The following is a 25,817-nucleotide window of genomic DNA, read 5'->3' as shown; positions in this document are numbered from 1 at the left end:
TGGGCCTTCCGCATGGGAATGGTTAAGAACGAAACACCAAATACCAACCCAAATCTTTCCTTATACAAACAACTCCACTATGTAAACATAAAATCAGCCTGATATATTCAGAACTTCTTTTATCCAATATTCCAAAGAAGAAAACCAAAGCAATAACTAAATGGCAACAAAGATTGGGTGGTAAAATACACAGATATATGGCAACCTCTTCCATTAAGAAAAATGCATATAAAGTTTCCCATGATTGGTATTACACCCCTAAAAAGCTCTCTTAATGGTTCCACACAACTGACCTATGCCCACAAGGATGTGGAAAAGTAATGGACGAAATGCGTGGACTTGCCCCTTGATTAAATAACTTTGGACAGATATATTTCGAACTAGAAACAAAACTATAGCCACTAACATAACTCCAGATCTATGGCTAGCCCTTCTGTTAAGCAAACCAGAACAACCAGATACCTAATAGCAAAACTCACAGAACTACTTAACAACAACCTTCGCAAATTTAAAAAAGTTATGGTTATTTAGGCAAGGACTAGTATATATTCTTTAACAAATATATGCATAAGAAACATATGGTCAACCACACTTCATCTTTCCCCCCTCCCTCCTTACTCTCTCCTAATCCCCCCCCCCTTTCCAAATTATAAGTTAGGCTAATAGGCTGCATAAGTATTTAGATTATAAAACTTGTTAAAATGAGACAAATGATATAACCAACCTTTATGCCATTCGACAACTGAATAAGTACATGTAACATGCAAATGCATGTATATCAAAACTGCTAAATACAATAACATAAAGTAAAAAAAAAAATGTTAGCATATTTGCTTTGTGACTTCTATCACTCTGCTGTTGCTGTCAACACAGTTCTCCTACATCAGAGCCATGGGACAGATGATCCAAAAACAGGTAGATTGTTGAGCAAATAACTATTGATTGGGACACCATACAGGGACACATTTCCCCAAGGACCAAGGTCCAAAAACAGGGACTGAGGAGAACCCTATCACAGAACAGTCTATTTTTTCAAAGTAGACCTCAACATAGAGCTTAGTTTGTTGACCATAGATGGGCTAATTCTCTTGCATTCCATGGATTAAACTGAAAGGATCTGATCACCTGGCCCATATGCAAAAGAACTATACTAGGGAAGAGAAAACAAATGTGATCTATTAACAAGCAGTGGCGTAACTAGGTGCTACTGGGCCCAACAGCAAATTCAATTTAGGGTTCCAAGATATTGCTAAGTTGACCAGTTCTAACAAGATATATTGAAATTGCTAATAAATTAGGACCTTACTGGACCCTCTAAACTTCTACTCCCCACAACTGCTGGGTCTGCTTCCTCTGTAGTTACACCCCTGATAAGATGATTAAGTAGGACAACAGAAGGGATGCACAATGTGAAAATAAACTAAAAGGGATTTAAGGACCAGACTTGTAAAAACAGTTTACACCAGTGATCCCTTGGATGTTGCTCCCAGTGGCCTGAAAGTAGGTGCTTATTTTTGAATTCCTGGCTTGGAGGCAAGTTTTGGTTGCATAAAAACCAGATGTACTGTCAAACAGAGCCTCATTGCTGCCAGTCCACATAGGAGCTACCAAATAACCAATTACAGTCCTTATTTGGCACCCTCATGAACATTTTTCATGTTTGTGTTGCTCCCTAAGTCTTTTTACATTTGAGTGTGGCTCATGGGTAAAAAAGGTTGAAGATCCTTGGTTTACATGGATATCACAAGACAAAAATTCAGGGGAATTCAGTAACCATTAGTTAATGACCAGTGCAGTAGCAGAATATGTTTTACTAAAGTCTACTTTAAAGTGCTACCTGATAATATATGTTTATAAATAATAATTTTATTCATTTCAGTTAAAACAAATATTTGTAGAATGGAGGACTGAATTAAAAAACAAACTTTAATATTATACACACAGCAGTTCCTGTTCAACAGAACAACCCACATTTGCACCTGGGGCACCAGGCCACACAAAAACTTAATCTTAGGTTACTATATGACAACAGGAAAACAGTGGAAGTTTATAAGGAAAGTTGGAGTCAACCAACCTGAGATATTGGCGACTTACGCAAGTCTAAAACCACACAATAGTTCTATAATAGATTCTTAGATATTAAAGGGTTTAAAAAGCAAAAGCAAAATAATTATGTATTCACTTCTTAATATTTCCATTAGACACATGAATAATAATACAATGAACACAATAAAGGAATATAGCTCCTTTAGTACTGTTTAAAGCATACAGTAAATGCATGTTCTGTTGTTTTATTACAGCCTTTCTACAATCTAGAATTGCAGATTTACTTACAATAGGAAATGCTTTACAGCCTCCATAAAAGCTGTCAGGCTATCTCTAATTATGAAGTCATGACGGTATTATAAATTGCAATTCCATAATGTTACTTCTTCTAACAGTCAGAAGTCCTGAAATTATACCATTAGTGAGTGTCTCAGACTTAGAAAGGTTAAATTTATTACACCACATCTGGTGAATGTACCTCACCGGCAGTGCATCTGCTGAGCTCAGACCATGGAAAGAAAAGAGGCACTTAGGGGGCAGACACTAGAGCGTTTATAACCCATCAAACATTCCTCATCATTAGGCTCCTTTGCTCCTAAGTGACACTAACCCTTTTACCAATTAAACATATCAATCTTATTAGGAACCGGTCTTTTGACCAATAAAACATGTCACTATCATTACATCAGTTGGTTGTAGACGCTACCATTAAACCAACAGGCAGATCAAAAGAGTAAAGTGTTATGCAAATTTGTTTCATTTAATGTCATTAAAGCCTGAAGGGATCTGTATTTATGACACCTAAATGTCTGCCTCTTAGTCCCAAATGTCCCACATCTATATAGCAGCTGGGGCAGTCTATCATCCCCTACTGCAGCTGAAGTACATGTTAACCCTTTCTCATCAACAAGAACTGAATCTACTGTCCATACGTTATACTGAGGTGAGCAAGTTATATATTATTTTGTTTCTATACTGTAATATAGGGTTGTCATGGGATAAACCATGAAATAAGCTCTTCTTATCAAAATCCGTTTGCAGATAGTGAAGATGAAAAAAAATATTAATTATGGCTGACTCAAATCCAAAATCATTTATATCAAACTGATATGTATCGCAATAAATTAATATAACTCAGGGTATTATGGTACTTTATTGAGGTAACTGCTTCTATTTTGTGTAACATGCTTATCAAATATTCCCCTGCAAGGCTGTTTGTAAATCTGTTTAGTACAGCATTGTGCACATGGATTAAACAGGGACAGTTTGAATAACTATTCCTAAACATTAATTTAAAAGTCTACCTGATCTCTAAATTGATTTCTAGGCATGCATTTATTTAGTTATCAATAGAACAAAACCTGTAGAGTATATGTGAAACGGAAAGAAATTACCAGGGACCCCACCCCTCTAGAGGTTTAACATGTCAGTGCTGCTTTTATGCATGTATTCTTCACTGCCAAGTGCAGTGAGGTTTTACATATAATTTGCTTTATGGGTCTGTTATAGTAAGGTTCTTATACATATGAAAATCTGGCATTAAGGAGGGGTCAGTGGAGGGGGCAGAAGGAGGGGCGCCAGCACCCTCCATCAAGATGACATACAAGAGAGAATAAGACAGGACTCGTTTAGACGTTTGGCTGGAATTAGAGCGTCCGCTCTGGGTGAACCAGCACTTTTGTCCTGCTCCTCGTTATAGACTGTTGAATTGGCACATACACCATGCCAGATTTTGCTGGGATCTGGAAAATGAAGAGCAGTGAGAATTTTGATGAACTTCTGAAAGCTCTAGGTAAGTCTTAAATATTGTGCAATTCTTATATAATTGTTAACATCACTGTCCATCACTAGCCATTAATGCTAAAATGCACTGTGGATATGGATTTTTATAAGTACATTTAACATTTTAGAGCTGTCAATTTGCCTTTTTTATAATACAGACAGATATTACAAAAGCACAGCCAGCACAGAATTAATAACACATCTTTATTTCATTACACTTGCACTATAAAGATTCAATAAAGGAAAGAACACAGGGAGTGCTGGGAATGTACAGGAACTGTTTCCATAGTAAGATCTGTATGAAGTGCAAGGTAAGTGCATTCTGAGCAGCTTTCACACTCAACACTGAAGATTAATACTATCCTTGTTTATAAAAATGCTTCTTCTGTCAACAAAAGGTTTAAGCAGTTAAAGAGAAGTTTATTGAGCAACTGTTTTCACTAAATCAGTAGCTAATCTTCATTTCATTACACTAGTGAGTCCAGGTTGCATATGACCAAATGCAGTGCCCTGAAAACCTCAAGACCATAATCAGCAATTAACTGAAAATCTTTAATACAAACACAAGGAATTACCACAAACCCAAACAAACCTGAACATCTGTAGGCACTAAAGTGGATGTTTTATATCTCAAACTAAAGGTTTCCTTACAATTATAACATCCCCAAGAACATCTAAATTATTGGATTATGTTTGCAACAAAACTATCCAAAGATTAACCTGTACACTACTTTACACAATCACAATACTGTTTTCTTTACAAGGCACAACTTTGACTTATAAAAGTGCTGTGAAACATGTTGATAAATTATGGAGTTAACTGTTTTTTTGAAGATGCATAAGTCACAGAGTTCAAATGTCTTCTTAAAATCAGTAAAGCAAAGGCATTATACACTCAACATTGTTTGGTCTTATAACCTTTGGCAAATATTGGTAACCAACCTCAATGCTTTGTTGGGTAACTAAATCACTTCTTCTCTCAGTAGAGTAGCAAAGAGTTTATTGGGATTTTTCACTGCATCCCTTCCACACAAAACAGGTCCAACCATAAGCTTAGGCATTACTGTGCAATGCCGTTTACTCACACCCAACCTTGATGAGAAACAGAAAAAAAAGGTTTGTATGGATACCAACAATAAAACATCTAATGATAAAATCCATAGAAAATTTATGAAAAATCACCTAGCATAAATAGCAGGGATACATGCACAAAAGATCTTAGTATTTCTAGGTCATTCTGCTAGAGAAGAAAAGATGGATCGACCCACTGAGAGGAGCAGGGAGCCAAGCGTGAAACAATTCTAGGTATTAATAAGAAGGCAATGAAGAATTATATGAGTAGAGGCAGAAGTATTACAATTTACAGGAAATGCTCTTTCTAGGAACTGTTGAAGCAAGGACAAATATAATACAATGATATGCATATTATATTTTAATGGCTGTTTTATCATCCAATAATATTTAGTTGTGGAGTTTTTTTGAATAATATGCAATGTGCTTCTAGGAACAAATTGTTACAGAAAGCAAATGATATTCCACCAAGACATTCTCCAGTACGAAGAAAGTGATATTCTCAGAGTATGGAATGTTTTTCAGCTTCAAATTATTTAAATAAAGTGGAAGAAGTTTTTTTTTTACTAATCTAATGTCTCATAGAATATTGCAGGCGGGGGTGGGGGGTACATTGGAGCATTCTGTGAATATATGTAACATGATCATTTATAAACAAGATTTCCCACAATTTCCTTAGCCAATTTATATTATGCAGCACTAAAAAAACACAAAAGCCATATATGAAAATTACATTAATCTCCATGATTCACTCAGTTGTTGATGACAAACTATATCTTTGGAAATAAGTGGCTCTACACTTTAATGGAACAGCTTAGCAATTTAAGTAGCCCATTACAGTGCAATAATGTTACCTAATGTGGTTTTTGCACTAGAAACGGACAATGCCAAGTAACTAGACTGGGCAAATGCAATACATATACCTGTATACCTGAAAAACCATAAGTAGCCCTGTCTATAAATACTGATATGCTGGTTATTTTTGTCTAATCAGGTGTCAATGCTATGCTTAGGAAAGTGGCTGTAGCAGCAGCTTCTAAGCCTCATGTTGAAATTCGTCAAAATGGGGAGCAGTTCTATATCAAGACATCCACCACTGTGAGGACCACAGAGATCAATTTCACAGTGGGAGAGGAATTTTATGAGGAAACGGTGGATGGCAGGAAATGTAAGGTAATAGTCTTTCCTTGAAGCCCTTAATACAATATAGTAAGGTGCATGGTTTTTTTACACTGTCTTAATGACAGAGAACTTTCTCTGTGGTTATGGCACGAGTAATATTATTTTATTTAGTTTTTTGTTTTAAAGCACAGTAACAAAAATGTTTCTTGTCTCAAATTAATGTCTTCTTACTCCAAGGTGCACAGTGTGCCTAAACATGCCTATAGTTCTAATATGTTACCTATAATGCATGTACATACAAAGAAAATAATGTGGATTTTAATTCTACAATTATCTCAATTTGTATGTGTATAATGTGTTAAAACACAGAAAAACTTAATATAAGGATTGATGTTGTTAGCATACAAATAATTTGAATATATTTTGCCCCAACAAAGATTTGCAGCATTACACTCAAAAGTCCTACATTATTTCATAAGTTTTTAAAAGTGAATGATGGTATATATGTGCTCGATAGAATCTAGTATTTCTAGTTAAATTATTCTACACTTATTAGCAGGAAATCAGTGCTTGACAGTAGTAGAAATACAGAACACTTGTTAGCTACAGTTATATTATTTATATAAATGTTGCAAAGTCAGCAGTATTCATACACTGTGTAGGTAAACGTAATTTGCACTACCAGTGCCTTAATGCAGTGAACAATTCTTGGTACAGCCAAAGAAGTGTAGGAGTAGAGCTATGATTTCAGTACTATTTTGGTACTGTACTGTCATGTTTTTCCAGGATGGTATATTCTCCAAGTGCCAATGGTTTTATCACTGGAAATGGTGTGGTATAACACCTTACTACATTCTAAATGTTTTCAGAAGTGCTTCTTTTAGTTCTCATTTGGTATCATAGAAATTACGTTTCATGTGAGTCCCCCTTATTCATGTTTAGATAACCCCAAGTTCACCAAGGTGTACCCTGAGCTCCTGCAGAGGGCACATGGTTCCTGTAAGTAACATGAGATAATGCCTAATTTAAAGTATGGGTGTTCCCTGCAGTAGAACTCCAACTAGCACCAATCATTTGTAACCTTAATGGGAGAAAAAAAATGCCCAAGTATAATAAGGGCCAATACAGTAATGAGATATACAGTGTGCCACAGTTACCAGGTGCTATATGCAGCACTTGCATTTTAACACAATTAGAATTATGGCAAAGACTAACTGGCAGCTGTTACACCTGTTAGTAAATACCAATTACACTGGATTAATGATAGACTTCCAGTGTATAAATGGAACACACAGCATTAGCTATGCCAGTGCATTAATGGAAAATAGTAGTGGCTGCCTGTTGATGTAACACATCGGTGGGTGCATTAGCTGAAGGTAGAAAGTGTGTCAGTCCATTACTATAACGAATGATACACAAGTGGGCTATGACTCAATGTATATTGCTATGGCTGTCAGCTTGAACGTGAATTGGTTACATGATTACAGAAAAGACATTACACATTCAACTGTGTGCCATTTATTAAGCCTGACAGCGCACCACACGACCCCCTGATTTATATGGCCGTCTCCTGTCTGGCTTTTATCCAGACCAAAAGACACAAAGGAACTGGATTCATCATTGCCTGCAAGCTGAAAACTGGCAAGATCAGACATCTGTCAAGCCCAAAACTGCCATGAGACAGATGCCTAGAACCCTATTATTATTCACATAATATAATTATCATGGAAGCCATAAACCCACTCTGACATTCATATAAAATGTTCTCAGATCAGTGATTATAAGGTATTAAAATGCTGGTGGGAGAAAACAGCACATAATCAATCCACACATGATTATTATTGGAAAACTTCGATTCTTTCAAAACCCATTAGGACTTCAAGTCAGACATAAAGCTGGTCCTGGACTCTTTCAGAAAATCTTATGTATATACTCCTGAATGAAATTCTGTAAAGCACCACAAAAATATGTGCTCCCAGTCAACTACTCTGTCAATTTAGCAGGCCAAATGTAATAGAAATGACCCCAAATCCCTCAAGACCATGTCCCCGATTCAGCTGCTTATAAGTTTGTAGCCTACAGGGAAAAAGGAGATAGATGGTATCTTGCTGTATGTCAACCAAGATGGGAAGACACTGTGACATCCTTGGTTGCTTATACAGGATTCACAAAGAGTTAGAAGTTGCCATACAAAGTTTGAAACATTGTGATTAAGCATAGTCAGTACAGCGATTGCATCCCTGATGACTTGCAACATTAATGTAAAGAGTTGGACAGCTCTGATTTTATAAAATTGGGTACAAGCACATTTTTAGCAGTCTTTATATTTGTTCTACATTTTAACCACTTTTAACCAGTAGTTTTTACTACAGATTAAATTCAAAACTCAAATACATGCTATTAAAAAGTAGGGCAACAAATTACAATTCATGAATATTGTGGTTGTACTGAAGTAAAAAAGCATATGTGAATGCAAGTGTATTAATATGTGCATTTATTGAACCTATAAAGAAGAAGGATTCTAAGGATGACATGCTGAAGAATTGATTGTGATGATATGGTTTTATGTAAGAAAATAAGCAAACAGATGTGATATAAGCAGGGATACAACTGATACTGTATTCCTTTGTTCCACACTATCCATGCCTAACCATTCACTTGCTATACACCTACTCTGAAAGAGAATTCCTTCTCTGATTCACAGAGTTTCCCTGTTTGGGACAAAGAAAATAAGATTTACTGTAAGCAGACTCTTCTGGATGGAGCAGGACCAAGGACATACTGGACTCGTGAACTTGTGGGAGACGAGTTGATACTGGTGAGCAAGGGACAAAAAAAGATTTTGTTTTAATGTGTCATTCAATCATCAGCTACATATTTTCATACTTTAATTATGTGTATACATGCCTATAACAGTATTTCCATCTATGCTTTTTACCATATACATTTAACACTGTGTTGTTTTCTTTGTTTGCTTATTGTTTCTTTATGTGTAATGATATATGGCAACTATGCTATTTGCAATCATAAAACTTGTATGCAGAAACATGCTGTAAAAATTCTGTTTTTTATGACACTGTTATATGTAGGGTAGTTTTTTTGTGCTGTATCTTTAGAAGTTAAAGAAAGTATCTGAGTATACTTGAATAGCATGAATGAAGTATGCATCTCTTAACATGTTACAAAAATGGATTATAATAGCAGCTTTCACCCAGTGGCCATTTTTCCTTTGATACATAATCAGTTACATTTAAATCTGCAAACAGCATACACACACACACAGACCCTTATACAGCATATATTTCATCAAGAATACAGGCTCACACAGGCGGAACTGTCTTTGATAAAAGTTCTGCTTTGTTTGAGCACTGTCATGGTAAAGCTGAGCTCAGGAGAAAAAAATTGAATCAGACAGCTAGAGCTGAGTTTCTATGGCAACCAGCAATGCCATGTCTTTACTGGCTGCTAGACTGGAGGGCGTGATTATTAATCTAAGCTCAGAACAACTGAGCATGCCCACAAGCCAACAGCCAAAGCAAATTCCTGAGGGAGGGGTCCGAGTGGGTTACAGGAGGAGAAGGTAATCTAAGTGATTAAGTCGGTGTTGCAGCCTTACTACTAACCTCTGGACAACCAGATGGCAGGTATTGAAAGATTTCAAAGAGGCTGTTCACTGAATACATTTTTGTGTGTGGGGTTTACATGTCCTTTAAAATCACAACGTTAAGGGCTTGGATTCAATTAAAATTTGGTTTGACAAATTGGGCAGCACCTATTTAAAAATAATGGGGCACAAACAAGGTACAGTTTTAGCAGTCTCTATTTTGTTCTACATTTCCACACTTTTAACAAGTGATCATGTACTACAAATTAAACATAAACTTCATATAAACTCAGTTACATGCTATTGCAAAGGTAGTGTTAAGTTACATTATTATTCATGAATATTGTGGCTGTTCTGTAGTAAAAAAGACTTGGAAATAAGCAAGATTACCCCCTTATGTAAGAAAAGACACAATGTTTGCACTGGTGTAGTAGCCCACAGCAACCAGTATGATGTCCTGCCTGCTCACTGATTGCTATAGGTTACTATTACTGATTATTACATAAGACCATATATGAGTAACTTAGGGGCTCATTCACTAAAGGTCGTTAACGCTTAACGCATAGTTTTATGCGTTAAAAAGTGTTCGATAATTAAGTACCAATTCATCAAAGTCATTTTGCATGTGTTGCTACTCATATCGCATGCGCAAAAATCCTGATTATCGCAAAGCGTTATTTCCATCCCATTGAGGTAATTATCGAAGAGAAATAATACTAACGCATAATTCACAGACATATTTGAAGCGTTAAAAGCATAAAATGTAGTGATGCATCCTCCAGTTTTCAGGGAAATGGTCATTTTCAGATTAGTAGTTTTCAAGAACGTAACGGTTACGTGCATAATAGTGTGCGCTAATATTGCGTGCTACGAAATAACGCATAAATATATTGCACGCTTTAAAATATTGCTTAAAAATATGTCATTGCAACATAAATAACAACAATAACATCGCTTCTTAGACAAGTGACCTTTTAGTGAATGGATCGTTAAATCGCAAAATATAAGAAGTGATAATATTTTTAACGCATGCTATAAATATCACTTGTTTTTTCGAACTTTAGTCAATCGGCCCCATAGTCTCTTAACTCTCGTAACTTATAGGCCCCTGGTGTCCTATAATTTGGTTTAATGAAATTCCTGGCTTAGTGATTGGTAGCTTTGCATTTAATAGTTCACCAAGGTCGGCAGTATTTTACTTGCTGGTGTTTCTACGTTTTTAAGCTTATTCATATCTTATTAAAGGAGAAGGAAAGCAAAAAACTAAGTAAGCTTTATCAGAAAGGTCTATGTAAATACAGCCATAAGCACTCACCGAAATGCTGCACTGAGTCCTCAATCAAAAGAAAAAAGATTTGTTGTCTTTTTTTTTCCTGTGCCAGCCTCTGCACAGCTCTCTCCTCTCTCCTGCTCCCCCTCCCTCAAGAATGCTAAGAACCACCCCCCTTAGGAATGTGTGATCTGAGCCAATCAGCAGGAAGCTTCCTCATAGTCTTACAAACTGTGCATGTACAGGGGTCTTGGTGCAGGAGCATAGCCTTATGGAATTTTCTTTACTGAGCTAAGCTTTTTTTTCCCTATGAGGCTCCTGATCATCTGAACAGGAGAAATATGGGGAGACTTAAGGGGACTATTAAGAGAATTGAAGGTATGCCTGCAGCTTGAGATTAACTCTTTATTAGCCTTTCCTTCTGCTTTAAAGGGACAGTAACACCAAAAAAATTAAAGTGTATAAAAGTAATTACTATATAATGTAATGCTGCCCTGTACTGGTACAACTGGTGTGTTTTCCTTAGAAAGACTACTATAGTTTATATAATAAGGCTGCTGTGTAGCCACGGGGGCAGCCATTTACAGGAGAAAAGGCACAGGTTACTTAGCAGATAACAGATAAACCCCCATTCATTTTTGTGTTACTGTTCCTTTAAGCTGCTTCCAATAGCACTGCTGCTATTGTGTATATGCACTGTATATATATTTCAGTTTATATGCAGTATAAACATATTTAAGCATTATTGCAATTTAGACATATATGTCTGGCAGATATGGTTTACTGTACTGTGTAATGTATATAAATGTGCATTATTCTGTATTATTTATTTAAAGTTGCACCACTGCATTTCTGTATTTCATTATATGCTTATGACTGCGTTTGCATGGATTTGACATTTATTGCAGTGACATTTTTGTTAGAACAAAACTAAAATAAGCAGTTTTGGAGGAGGGCTCACTAAGTGTTTATGGAAGCGGGATCATTAAATCAGTGTGTCAAGCCTGTATTTGCACCTTGAGCTAATGCCTGTCTTGCACCTTCAGCTAATAATGCTTCTTGTTACTATTTACTGATAGCACCGCCAGACAGTAAGGTCAATGTGAGCATTGCATTCATACAAAAAGGTCTTTGTTCACTGACCGAATACTCATTAATATTATCCTTATACAAAGAGGTTGTTGTTCTTTGCTCATTAAAATCTTGGCCTCCTCTAAATGGCTTGTTTTTCTGAAATTGCCTTTATTATTTTTTTCACCCTGACTGTAAAAATCACTGTCTAATCATCAGTTTGTTCTTATAGTGCTTTGATCTGCTAAAATATGTGCACACAGAAATTGGGCGCAAGCAGGGATTCTACAATATAACACTTGAGTAAAAGGACAAGTTGTACTTAGCCCACGAAAAACTGTACAGGATCAGTTCAGCTTTTAGTAATAAGCTATTGGAAATTTAGTGTCTTGCAAAAGTATTCTGTAAATTGCTATGTTTTGTAAAATTTCAAACTGTAAACAAAAATATGCAGATTGGGGTAGATATTCAATGTTAACAATTTTCCCCAGATATCTTCTTCTGTGTTCTTCCAGGATTCTACTTATTTAGGAACTGTGAGACATAAATGGAAATCGCAAGCATCCTCTCATGTACTTAGGATAAACCTCAAAAATAATGAATAAAAAGGAAACACATCACAATGAGTTGCGGAGCCACCAAAAGATGGTGCATATGCTGGTTGCCAAAGGAGAAGGGGGGTGTGCAGGGGCAAAAATATAGCCCTGAGTAAGATCAGCACAATTGAATATCTTGTAATCTGTTAATCAGTGAGAAATAGAATGTGACTTAGATCACTTACCTGCATCTATACTACGTAGTCACCACCAAACCATCTGACCCCCCCCACCCATACTTGTCTAAGTTGCCTCCGATTCCCCAGTCCGACATTGAGCAAGCACAACACAAAGCAAGCAATTTATATCCAGCAGAACAAATTCTTAGGTCTTGGTGCTTGCATGTAGTGGTTTGCCAGAAATCATCCTTCTGCCTAGTTGTAGGCACACTAAGTTGTATCTATTAACAAACATCACAGATGATGTTGCCCACAGGAACCAATAAGATATTTACTTTTGTTTTCTAACTTGTAGGTGACAGTTCAAATTTAATTGCTGATTGGTTACTGTGGTCACTGGTGTAGTTTAACACCAATGTTAAAAAGTACTCCCCTAAAGGTGCCCATACACCAGTGAAAGGTCTACTCTGTTTTTATAAGAAAAAGTAGGAAGAAACAAATGTACAGAAAAACTTCAGCTGTCTGAAATTATTAAAAACAAGATATTTCCTGTAATTAAAACTTGAACATACATATTATGTAAAATGTAACCTACCGTATGTCTCTTTTAAATGTTACAACATTTATCAAATGAAGGTTATGATTTTGTTTTTAAAATCCATTCAGTTTACAGACTGGGAAAAAAATGCTTTGCAGTAATGAGATTGCTTGTACCTTTGTGTATTGCAGACATTTGGAGCGGATGATGTGGTCTGTACACGGATATATGTGAGGGCATAATTCATGGCCTCTACTTCTTGAAATGATCTTTAAAACAGTTTCGTGACCTGGATTACCAGCACCTTCAACATGGTGTCTGTCAGTAACATAGGAATCATCTTCCTGACATGTCAATCACCTGTTGCATTTTTAAAGACAAAAAGTTTTCATTCCCTTGCAAAATCAGACTGTGTTCTTAAAAATGGCTGTTTTACTTTAAAAAAGTGAAGGTTATGATACACTATTCTGTGAAAATTTGTGAAATAACAATTAGATGAAAATGTATGATTCTTTTAAAATGAACCTTGTGTTCTTAAATGGTGCTTAGAATTTTTATAGGCAAGGGGTGTGCCATGGCCTTATCAGTTAGGAGAGAAATCACATAAGTCTAAATTATATTTAATTTTTCTTTATCCCTACATTTCTCTTGTCATAGTTTCTAAAGGACCTGCAGGTTTGTTTACACAGAGACATGGGATGTGACATTATAAAGGCTCTTGTGTATAATCCATGCTTTAACATTCTGCCTGCTTTAACAATGTCGAAAGCCTACATTTTGTTGACCTTGAATATGCTCGGTTTTACAATTAATTATTAAATAATTAATAATATAACATTATACATTTTTATAATCCTATTAGCATTGTGCACCACATAAGTGCCTTTTAAAAAGGGTTGCACAAAATTTGGCAAAAGGTATTTTTTGCCTCTAAAAATATAGCTAGATGTGTACTGTACATCAGAAACACATTGGAACACTTTAATTGTCCTAGCAGAGCTTACAGTTTCCTATAGTTTGCACTTGCTTCAATTAAAAAAGGATTTTTCTCTACCCTTTAACAAAAATGTAACATTACAGTTTGGCATCTTTACATTTGCAGATGTGCACACTTGCCAACCTATCCCGCATAAAATGTGAAGCATTTTGACATCACCACCAAACCACCTGACCCCCCACCAATACCTGTTCCAGCTGCCTCCGATTCTCCATGAAAAAGAGAGGATTTACGAGCTCTTGGTAATCTTCTAGGATAACACAAAAAGAGTAAAAAAATCCTTTATAAACATTATATGGAGGTACATTTCAAATTAAAATAGCATCAAGCAGCATTATATTTATTATATTTATGATCGCTACTGAATAAAATTAACTTTAAAGGCCAAAGACAACAAAAAATGTTTTTCTTAAATTGATATACTTCTGTATGAAAGTGATTTCTCTGGAGCTTGAAGTCCTGGTTTTCATTAGTGGGTTTGCTATCAGTCCTAGGGGCACATTAACTAACCCACGAACGGGCCGAATGCGTCCGATTGCGTTTTTTTCGTAATGATCGGTAATTTTGCGATTTTTTTCGGCGTCTTTACGATTTTTGCGTAAAAACTCGAGTTTTTCGGCGTCTTTACGATTTTTGCGTAAAAACGCGAGTTTTTCGTAGCCATTACGAAAGTTGCGCAAAGTCGCGATTTTTTCGTAGCGTTAAAGCTTGCGCGAAACGTCGCGCCTTTTAAGTTTTAACGCTACGAAAAAGGCGCGACTTTTCGCGCAAGTGTTAACGCTACGAAAAAATCGCGACTTTGCGCAACTTTCGGAATGGCTACGAAAAACTCGCGTTTTTACGCAAAAATCGTAAAGACGCCGTTTCCAATCGGAATTTTTCCAATTCGGATTCGAAATCATGTCTTAGTAAATCAGCCCCCTAGTGTCTGCTAACATCCTTTCTATGTCACAGGAACAAAAACCTGTTTAGCAATACAAAATTACTTTTAATATATAAGGGATCATTTATAAATGCAGTCGCAAGTACAACTGTGCTAAAATGGATGCAATTGTTGCATGGTACTTCAGTCTAAACACGCTTCTCGCATGGCCTCTAAGCAGCATTGCACCTGACCAGTCTCTCTGATGAATTGCTCAGAGGTCTGCACAGGGATTTAAAATAGGCACTGGTATTTCAAGTACACAGAGACCCCAATAGTGACTGCCTATGGCATTTTACAGCAGCCCCTTTAGCATTTGCCAGAATCCACAGGATTGAACACATTTGCGCTTATTGAAGTAGAGAAACCCTGGTGCTTCCACCACACTAAAGGTGGCAATAATTTCAGGGTTCCCACTGCAGGCTGCTTTATTAGGTGCCCCAGACTTGTGCTTAAAGAATAGTGGTAAAACAGCGTTTTGATGCTGACAATTTTGACCACAACTCGCATCCAATTTGTCAAAATACATATGTCCAACTACCCACTTTTTAAGGTATCAGACCCAATTGCAGGGGGTGAATATCTGTGCAGGAATGCAAATATGTTGGGATTCCGGGGGGAAATGTTGCATTGTGGGTAAAAACATGGTGAATTGCATCCAAAATTGCACTTTGCACACTGCACTTGCCTTCAAAAATGACTCCTATATTTTCATCTTTGGTACTTAAAAATATATTTTGTAGTATCATGCTTTGTAAAAGTGATGCTGAATTTTTTTAAATCAGATTAATTAATGTGCACCTTTTGCTTAAAGGCATTTTTATCTTCTGGTGTTTGTGAGCATTTAACTCTATTGACAGAGAAGGCAGAAAGGAGCATATTTACATTCTTTTATTCTAGAAACATGATGAAAAAAAAAGAGGAAATAGCATTCATTTTTAGAAACGAATCTCTAGATTACCATTGGTTAAAATCCATGCTATTTTGGGAAAAAGGATCTATATATATATATATGCATTGCTGTTCCTTCACTAGAAAATATCACAACTCCATAGAACATTTTCACAAATAGCTTTTTGCTCTCATGAAGCGGAAACATCCATTGCTCTTATCACAAGTAGCTGCCTCTTCAAATTAGCTCACTCTATCATATAAAATATTCCATAGAGGAATTTACAGCAATTTTGATAAAAATAATCTTTCCAGTAATTTTGCTCAGTCCAGCTGCTTCTTTTTTGTTGAAAAATGTATTGTCTAAATTTCCTTAAATTTTCCTTTCTGCCCCTTTCTTCTTTCCCAATTGCTTACATTCTACGTCTAAACCAGGTCTTAGGGCATATTTTATTAATTCAAAAACAAATTCTTTTTTGTCAAGAGTGTTACGAAACCCAGTCCTAATGTAAAGAGAATAGGCCAAGATAAACACCAGCAGACTGTGCCTCAAATATTGTTCTTGTCTTATGCAGTAATTAGAATGTCACAATGTAAAAATGCATTTGGAACAAGCAACAAAACACAAATGAGACCAACCCATAAGCTAAGAATTGTTTCTTATAAACATTTCCTTATATGTCCAGATTAAAATAGTCAAACCCATTTTCTTCCCCATAAAAAATGGGATCAGCTGTAGCTATATATGCCTGTATTTTTATATTAAAGCCTGATTAGATTGTGGTTTCCTAGCCTTCCTTTGTCAAAGAATCTAGAACAATAATCTGGGAGTCAGCTTTGTAACAACTTTGGCTTAATACATTTTTATGCACCTGATTCTAATTAATTTAAGAATATCTGAATGAAATAGATAGATAGATAGATAGACAGACCAACAGTTTCAATATGCTTCACACTGTACATCATGCAAATTTCTATATTAACAAAATATGAATTCATAAACTTAGCAGTACAAACATATTGAGACAGACAATTCTTTATTAGAATATAACACAATTTTACTCCTAACCCTCACTTAAATCAATTTTCAAAAAAATACAATATGACCTGTAGATTACTAATTTGTTTTACAGAGATTGAAAACCTAATACCTAATAATTATTTATGGACAACAATAAAGCAACAAAAAACAATGTTTTCTTAAAAAGAAAAAAACTTTGGCACTTAAATACTTTTAAATAGAATATAAACAAATTTAAATGATTTACTGTGTGTTTGCCACCATATTAAAAAAATTATTATTATTGTTACTTTTTATGGAGAAAAGAAAAACTTAAAATAGCCTTTTCTTTTTATTTCTTCCATTGACAATAGTCAGGTTAACATAATTGATGGAAATTTATCATTATCATTTATCTGTTTGTAAACAGATATGCAGGGAAGCTTTTTAAATGTTATTTAAATAAGCCCAATGGTAGTCCAGCCATATGTATGTAGAATCATAGTAAAATTTATTATAGCTCTGTTTCTTGGCCATTGGTAACAAGACAGCATTTCATAAGGACACAGTCTGTCTCTAAAAATGTCACTGCCATAGGGGTCTGAAGGTGACAGCAAAGCACCAACTCCTTAAACAACCATGTATATGCCATGCTTTTGTATTGTGTACTGTGCCTTCAATTGATTACTCATTGCCATGTCATATATTAATTTGTGGTTTAATAAACTTATTTCAATAAAATGTCTGTATAGTAGACTTTTCATAACAACAAGGGTTATATATACTACTTATTATTAGGGACAGGGGGGCCTGGACCACAGGATCTGCTGTATAAAAAAAAAATTTCCCCTCCCCAGCCACTCTCCTACCTCATGATTAGGTAGGGGGCTGGGGAGGGGTTGCTCTGCACACTGGGCCCCTCCATTGACTCTTTTGCGGGGGGGGGGGTCCGATACCATGTAATTATGCCACTGCCATCAACTTAATAGATAAATCCCAAAGATTAGGGCCCCCAACATCACGACATCATGTAATTATACAATTAAATGACAGAATGTGGGAGGTTAAAAGGTATTTACATAAGGATTTAACCTCCCACATTCTGTCATTTAATTGTATAATTACATGATGTCTGTGATAGGCCAATTTCAGGAATCTTCCCATTGGCCACCTTGACTTTAAATACTGTGAATGTAGAAAATGTCAGTTAGCCTATTGGTACGAAACGATAAGGCTTTTGTTTTTCTTTTATATATGGTTTTAATAAAATGTGTACACTTTTTTAAATTCAACATGACTGCTGCTGTTTGATACACCGCTTCTTTGGGAATTGGAGTGTCTTCCCATATTCTTTTTCTTCATGTGATTTATGGCTCCCCAAGCTGAAGGTCTGGGGCAAGAGCACCCGGACCCACCCATATTTTGGGTAAGACTCATATACTACCTAGCTCAGACTGTGATTACTTCATGATATTTTGAATGATGAAATCCTCTCCAGCTTTCAGAATACCAGCTTTTTGGAAGGGTAAGCGATCTGGGCTTACCCTGGGCAGAAATGACCGTCCTTTATTGTATTAAATGTATCTGGGGCTAAAGTTCCTACTACTTCTCACTGTATTTTATAAATTTGGTACTAAAGTTCCCATTGCTTCTCACTGTATTTAATGTATTCAGGATGCCAGTACTTTTGCCCCCCACTCCATAAGGTATTTAGGAGCTGGAGTTAATGTTTATACAGTCAATGTACCATTGTTTACAAGTGCACACTGTGTGTATATATCTATATATCTTTTAGGGCGAAGACCCACGAGGCAAATAGTTGCCACAACTTTTTTTAAAAAGTCGCGGCGACTAATTTGTGCACAACAAATGATGCGTGTTCAGTCACAATGACTTGTATATTAATTTATGACTGCTAAATAGCTACGACTGAATTTGAAGTCACGGCAACTAATCGCCGTGTGACTTTGCCCTTACTGTACAAGCTGATTAAGGCTAATAGCACAAGGGGCAGTTTTTTTCACAGTGTATTTTAGCTTGTTGAAAAATGCCTAAACCCACCCTAAATTATTGGGACAGAGTATAGGCAGTTTGTTTCCTGCTCATTAAATTCAGGACAGTACCTGCAGTGCTATTAGCCTATGGAGGAACTATCAGTAGGCAGCTGAATCTTTTAGCAGAGGTGTCAGGGCTGCTGTTTGGTTACCTGCCATTTTTCTGCTGATTGGCTGCTGGAGGGGAAAGGGAGGGGGGTGATATCAATCTAACTTGCAGCTCAGCAGTAAAGGTGGCCATATACCTTCAGATCCTCTCGCTTGGCGATGTCACCAAGATCTTCTTCCAATATCCCCCACCTACGAGTGGGCGATGTCGGGCAAATCCAGGCTAATTTGGTCGTTTGGCACTGGGGCCAAACGATCGAATTAGAACAACGGGTATAGGCGAAGTCAGATCGGGGACCGCATCAACGAGCTCATGCGGTCCCCAATCCGAGTAAATTTTTAAACCTGCCCGATCGTTATCTGGCCAATTTCAGGCCAGATGTCTGTTACATAGTTACATAGGGTTGAAAAAAGTGTCCATCAAGTTCAACCCATCCAAGTAAACCCAGCACACCCAACCCACACCTACCAATCTATACACCCACATACATAAACTATAAATACAACCACTAGTACTAACTGTAGATATTAGTATCACAATAGCCTTGGATATTTTGATTGTTCAAGAACTCATCCAGGCCCCTCTTAAAGGCAGTAACAGAATCTGCCATTACCACATCTCTAGGAAGGGCATTCCACAACCTCACTGCCCTCACCGTGAAAAACCACCTACGCTGCTTCAAATGGAAGCTCCGTTCCTCTAATCTAAAGGGGTGACCTTTGGTGCGTTGATTGTTTTTATGGGAAAAAAGAACATCCCCCATCTGCCTATAATCCCCTCTAATGTACTTGTACTGAGTAATCATGTCCCCTCGCAAGCGCTTCTTTTCCAGAGAAAACGACCTCAACCTCAACCTCGACAGTCTCACCTCATAGTTTAAATCTTCCATCCCCTTAACCAGTTTAGTTGCACGTCTCTGCACTCTCTCCAGCTCATTAATATCCTTCTTAAGGACTGGAGCCCAAAACTGCACTGCATACTCAAGGTGAGGCCTTACCAGGGAACTATAAAGGGGCAGGCAGGCACGTCGTTAGTGCCCCTACATGGGCCGATTAGCTGCGAATCGCCAGTTAGAATCAGCCTGTGTATGGCCACCTTAACAAATGACTGAAGTTTATCAGAGCACAGTTCACATAGCTGTAGCACCCTGGGAAATAAAGAACAAGGCTAGTCCCATGTGAAATTTTAAAATGATATTTAATAAAATCTGTTTGCTCTTTTAAAAAAATAATATCAGTGCAGAATTCTGCTGGAGCAGCACTATTAACTGTTGCATTTTGAAAAAATACAATTTTTTTTTGTGACAGTATTTCTTTAACGATTTCACAAATAGCTTTATGATTGGGTGGGACTTTTGCACAGACAGTGTTCTTCACAGATAAGAAAAAGTGCCTCCTGAACCACTACTGCCCTAAAAGAATTGTTTTTACAGAGACAAGACTATGCAATTTCGCAAATACAGCATGCAGTGCTACTGGCTGCTGTAAGAAAAATTTTCATCAATGTGCAAGGTGGGGGCCAGGCATTGGGAAAAAACTGCCAGGCAATGTATCCGTTAAAAAAAGGGCTTGGAGACAACACTGGCAGAAAAGTCAATACACTAGTGATTGTGGGAAATAGCTTTAGCACAAGCTGGCACACTATATAGGTTGTCCTCTGTCAATCTGGAATCAATATTCAGTGGCATAGTATTTTAAAAAAAATTACACTGATCTGCTAGGCAACAAGAACCTGCTTCACAAGAATGGCAGGCAGACTGACAGCGAAGAACAGTGAACAAGCTTATATTAACTACAGGTATGGTATCTGGAAACCTAATATCCACAATGCACGGGCAGGCAGCCAAGCAATGGCGGGGCCTGTGTTTTGTTTTAAAAAACTATTGTTTTCCCCTATTAGGATGCACCTCTGGTGGGGGAAACAATTAGAGGGTAATATGTGTACTTTAGTATGATGTAGACATTGATATTCTGAGACAAATTGCAATTTTTTATTTTTTGTAGTTTTTCAGTTATTTAGCTTTTAGTTTAGCAGCTCTCCAGTTTGGAATTTCAGCAGCTATCTGGTAGCTAGGGTCTTGTTTACCTCAGCAACCAGGTAGTGGTGTGAATGAGAGATTGGAATATGAATAGAAGAGGAACCAAATAAAAAGATTAGGAATAAAAATAAAATTGTGTGACCTCCACGTGAAATCTGGAAAGATGTAGACAAAGAACTCAAATAATTAAAAAACTATAAAAAAATATATAATGAAGACAAATTGCCAAGTTGCTAGGAACAGTACATTCTATAATATATGAAAAATTCTCTTAAAGGTGAACAACCCCTTTAAAGGAGAAGGAAAGGCAAAGTCACTTGAGGGTGCCAAAATATTAGGCACCCCTAAGTGACTTAAATCGCCTACCTTGTACCCCAGGCTGGTGCCCCTGTTAGGAGAAAACAGCACCAGCCTGGGGTACCTGTCAAGAGCGCTTCCTCCTTCCTACTTGCGCTGCTGACGAATGTCCCAGACAATTGCATGCGCAGTAGAGTGAAAAGTCAACTTTTTTACTCTATTGTGCATGCGCGCACGGCGAGACAGGAACGAGGAAGCGCAGGCAGCTACCCCGGGCTGGTGCTGTTCTCTCCTAGCAGGGGCACCAGCCCAGGGTAAAAGGTAGGCGATTGAAGTCATTTGGGGATGCCTAACATTTTGGCACCCCCAAATAACTTTGCCTTTCCTTCTCCTTTAAGGTATGGTGATCCAAATTACAGAAAGATCCCTACTCTTGAAAATCCCAAGTATTCCCAACATCCTCCCTCCAAAAAAATGCATGGAAAAGGGAATGCAGCAAATATTGACTGGTGTCAAGTGACCCAACAAAGACGAGTCAGTCAAGACCAAGAGATGTGTAAATGCAGTGTGGGACTGGCCCATCAGAATACCAGGAAAACTCCAGGTGGGCCCGGGTGTCAGTGGCCCTCTTGCTTCTTACAATTTAGCCTATTTCATGGTCATTCTGTTTCTGTATGGGAACAAGGATAGATGATAGATGGAAGAATAGAGTATAGTATGTGCTGAAAAGAGACTAGAATAACAAAGAGTTTAAGGGAGGAGAAGAGGAATTAAAGTTTTGAGAGTGAGCCCATGGTCAAGGGTTTTATGGTGGCCCCTGTCACCTCAGTTAAACACTGTGTGAATGTACATAAACTGTAACATGGTTGGAGCTTATATGTAAATACTCTAGGTCATAGTGCAGTACAAATATCTCAATGTGCTTGGTCAATTAGCTGATTTATTAGTACAGGAGTGGAGCAGATTATATCAGAATTATGCTATGGTCCAGGCAGTCTATTGAGCCCTGAGGCAGGCAAGAGGCCATGAAATTGTCTTGGTTAGATAGCAACGTACAACCGGGGGCCAGGGCCATCTGCTGGACAGCTTTAATCTAGGGATAGCGAGCTCTGCTGTATAAACTGGGTTTAGAAGTTTATTGCCATGGCAGTCTGCTAAAGGGCCACTGTGCTACAAAGGTATAGTATTTACCTACTCCTGTCAGCAAACAGTTAGCAAGCATTTAACAGCAAGCAGCTCGCTTCCGACTTAGTCCATCGTCCGGCAAATACTGCGCAGCAACCTTCCAGCGCATCCAGGCCAACGTTCTATACAAACTGTGTACTGAAAGGAGCAAAATATGTGCAAATGTTCAACATAGATTCATTTATTATGATTTGAGTAAGCAAACATAAAAGGCGCGATATTCACTTTACAAATACACTTGCTCAGGGAAACAGGAACTGTTCATTTACAGTCTCAATAAAGTTGTTTGAGTAAAAAAAACCCAGGCACATGATGTCACCAGCTGCTTCCCTGGCCGTGTCAACATGGCGTATGTGAGAGGAGATAGGGACTGGAAATGGGTAAGACACTTCACTGTGTGTTAGAATTATGATGCTGTTCACTTGTATTCGGACATAATCTTTAACTGAAATCTTTTCTGTGTGGTTTAACATCTGTTATGATTGTGGGCTTCCTGTCTGCGTTTGCTCTTATTTCTCCACTGTTCTCTTTTTAGTCCCTTCAGTACTTTTATTCTCTCTAGTAATCCCTCTATTTCGAGGAGTCTCTGTTTTAATACTGTTTTTATTCTCCCTGAAACTAATTTTAATACATATTGTATTTCCTTGTTAGTCTTAATCTTCTTTACACACTTGTTTATCAGATGGGTGACACTGTTGTCACTGGCAGCGACCCATCTTCTTTTGCCTGCAAATTCCTTCACCCTTTTTGTGTTCTCCTCTTTATGTGTATATTATGCAGTGCATTCTGTGGTATAAAGTGACTCAGTTGGACTGAAATATCACAATTCTACAGAGCTATACCCTCCTGAGCTTTTCCTTGTATGCCTCCCTTTTCCTTTAGCCTTTATCTGCGGCCTGTTTGATCCTATGATGTCTGCCATTATTCTCATTCTGTTATTTTTATTTTTTTAGCCCTCCTTTGTGTTTTGCCCTCAGCTGACACCTTTTCACAGTTGCTCAAGTGCTGCCACCTTTCTGTTCATTCCTCTCTACCTTCCATGTACTCTTCTTCTCAGTACTTGACCATCTACTTCTCATATTCACTTCATCAGCTTACGCTGACTATTGCCTTGCCCCCCCCCATCTTTTAATGCCGAACTTCCATAATAAATTTTATTTCTGTTTTTCCCTAGTTATTAACAATAGGTTTTTGCTGTAAGGTTATTTTCAGTAAATGTTTTAGACCTGCAAATGACCCTCCCTTTAAAGTGACATGTGCCATCAACGCATTATCTATACATGGCTAAAGAAAATTAGCTCCATTATTGCTTTTATTTTTCTTTAGCTGAGAAAAATATATCCTCTTATGTCAGTAACAATGTTGATATATCAATGGCAATTTACACAAAGTGTAATAAGTAACAACGTTTCTTGCTTCAGGTAAACAACTTTAGCTTATTATGTAAAATTTTAGGGATGTACTGAATGTCGTATTTGGGCCAGGGTTTGGCCAGGATATTTGGTATTCTGCCAAATAACAAAAATAGAATTATCCTGATGAAGGGACAAATTCTCCTAAATTACCCAGCTAGACTTTATGCCAGAATAAAAAAATGCTTTATGTGGTTACACAAATAGTCAGGTGCTGGATCCTAAAGGGTCTGCACATTCTCCTTCTCTGGTGGCATCAGTAGTACAAATATTAATCTGCTATTAGGTGATTGTATGTTGCAAAAAGCATATATAGGATTGTTTGTGTCCAGTATCTGAAAGAGTATGAACATGATCCAGGCAAGTGTATAATAAAGGTAAAAAAAATAAATAGAAAAGAATGAGCAACATACCCTAAATATTCAGTCAAATAATTCCTTTAATAAATGCTAACTGAAATATATTGACATAGGTCATGCTGCTTTTTTACTTACAGTGGCTTGCAAAAGTATTCGGCCCCCTTGAAATTTTCCACATTTTGTCACATTACAGCCACAAACATGAATCAATTTTATTGGAATTCCACGTGAAAGACCAATAGAAAGTGGTGTACACGTGAGAAGTGGAATGAAAATCATACATGATTCCAAACATTTTTTACAAATAACTGCAAAGTGGGGTGTGCGTAATTATTCAGCCCCCTTTGGTCTGAGTGCAGTCAGTTGCCCATAGACATTGCCTGATGAGTGCTAATGACTAAATAGAGTGCACCTGTGTGTAATCTAATGTCAGTACAAATACAGCTGCTCTGTGACGGCCTCAGAGGTTGTCTAAGAGAATATTGGTAGCAACAACACCATGAAGTCCAAAGAACACACCAGACAGGTCAGGGATAAAGTTATTGAGAAATTTAAAGCAGGCTTAGGCTACAAAAAGATTTCCAAAGCCTTGAACATCCCATGGAGCATTATTCAAGCGATCATTCAGAAATGGAAGGAGTATGGCACAACTGTAAACCTACCAAGACAAGGCCGTCCACCTAAACTCACAGGCCGAACAAGGAGAGTGCTGATCAGAAATGCAGCCAAGAGGCCCATGGTGACTCTGGACGAGCTGCAGAGATCTACAGCTCAGGTGGGGGAATCTGTCCATAGGACAACTATTAGTCGTGCACTGCACAAAGTTGGCCTTTATGGAAGAGTGGCAAGAAGAAAGCCATTGTTAACAGAAAACCATAAGAAGTCCCATTTGCAGTTTGCCACAAGCCATGTGGGGGACACAGCAAACATGTGGAAGAAGGTGCTCTGGTCAGATGAGACCAAAATGGAACTTTTTGGCCAAAATGCAAAACGCTATGTGTGGTGGAAAACTAACACTGCACATCACTCTGAATACACCATCCCCACTGTCAAATATGGTGGTGGCAGCATCATGCTCTGGGGGTGCTTCTCTTCAGCAGGTACAGGGAAGCTGGTCAGAGTTGATGGGAAGATGGATGGAGCCAAATACAGGGCAATCTTGGAAGAAAACCTCTTGGAGTCTGCAAAAGACTTGAGACTGGGGCGGAGGTTCACCTTCCAGCAGGACAAGTTCAAGGGGGCCGAATACTTTTGCAAGCCACTGTATTTGTGTGTTTTTATGAATGATAGCAGCCAGACTATTCAGTCTGAGAAGCACATATTTAAAGTGAAAC

The 25,817-nt window shown here is 37.5% G+C and overlaps 2 protein-coding genes and 1 long non-coding RNA gene across 4 annotated transcripts in view; 2 read left to right on the top strand and 1 right to left on the bottom strand.

Moving 5' to 3' along the window:
* Positions 1-1,666: 1,666 nt before the first annotated feature.
* crabp1 (cellular retinoic acid binding protein 1) lies at positions 1,667-13,498 on the top strand. Its single transcript, XM_031899117.1, has 4 exons — positions 1,667-3,838; positions 5,894-6,072; positions 8,726-8,839; positions 13,411-13,498. The coding sequence occupies exons 1-4, from the start codon at positions 3,769-3,771 to the stop codon at positions 13,459-13,461; spliced, it is 414 nt and encodes a 137-aa protein (XP_031754977.1). The 5' UTR covers positions 1,667-3,768; the 3' UTR covers positions 13,462-13,498.
* On the bottom strand, positions 8,499-22,900 carry LOC105947764. Its single transcript, XR_004222017.1, has 4 exons — positions 22,719-22,900; positions 14,405-14,466; positions 13,396-13,579; positions 8,499-8,836 (listed from the first exon to the last, which is right to left on the bottom strand). It is a non-coding gene; the product is annotated as an uncharacterized LOC105947764 (long non-coding RNA).
* Positions 22,901-22,923: 23 nt separating this feature from the next.
* Positions 22,924-25,817, top strand: part of ireb2 (iron responsive element binding protein 2) — a 46,981-nt gene continuing 44,087 nt past the window's right edge. The window contains exon 1 of one of the 2 annotated variants that reach the window (XM_012966754.3): positions 22,924-23,092. In XM_012966754.3, the coding sequence (XP_012822208.1) occupies positions 23,057-23,092 (36 nt within the window). In that variant the 5' untranslated portion in view covers positions 22,924-23,056. 2 annotated transcript variants of the gene reach the window in all.

Source organism: Xenopus tropicalis, chromosome 3 (genome assembly GCF_000004195.4).
Source record: "Xenopus tropicalis strain Nigerian chromosome 3, UCB_Xtro_10.0, whole genome shotgun sequence".
Classification (NCBI taxonomy): Eukaryota; Metazoa; Chordata; class Amphibia; order Anura; family Pipidae; genus Xenopus; species Xenopus tropicalis.
Note: the sequence above shows the minus strand (reverse complement) of the source record. Positions and strands in the feature narration are given on the sequence as shown.

Bases quoted from the DNA above. Each gene is read 5' to 3' on its own strand.
- crabp1 (XM_031899117.1), top strand. From the start codon at position 3,769: ATGCCAGATTTTGCTGGGATCTGGAAAATGAAGAGCAGTGAGAATTTT. The intron at 6,073-8,725 runs GTAATAGTCTTT...TCTGATTCACAG, and splicing joins TGGATGGCAGGAAATGTAAG to AGTTTCCCTGTTTGGGACAA. The intron at 8,840-13,410 runs GTGAGCAAGGGA...TGTGTATTGCAG, and splicing joins TGGGAGACGAGTTGATACTG to ACATTTGGAGCGGATGATGT.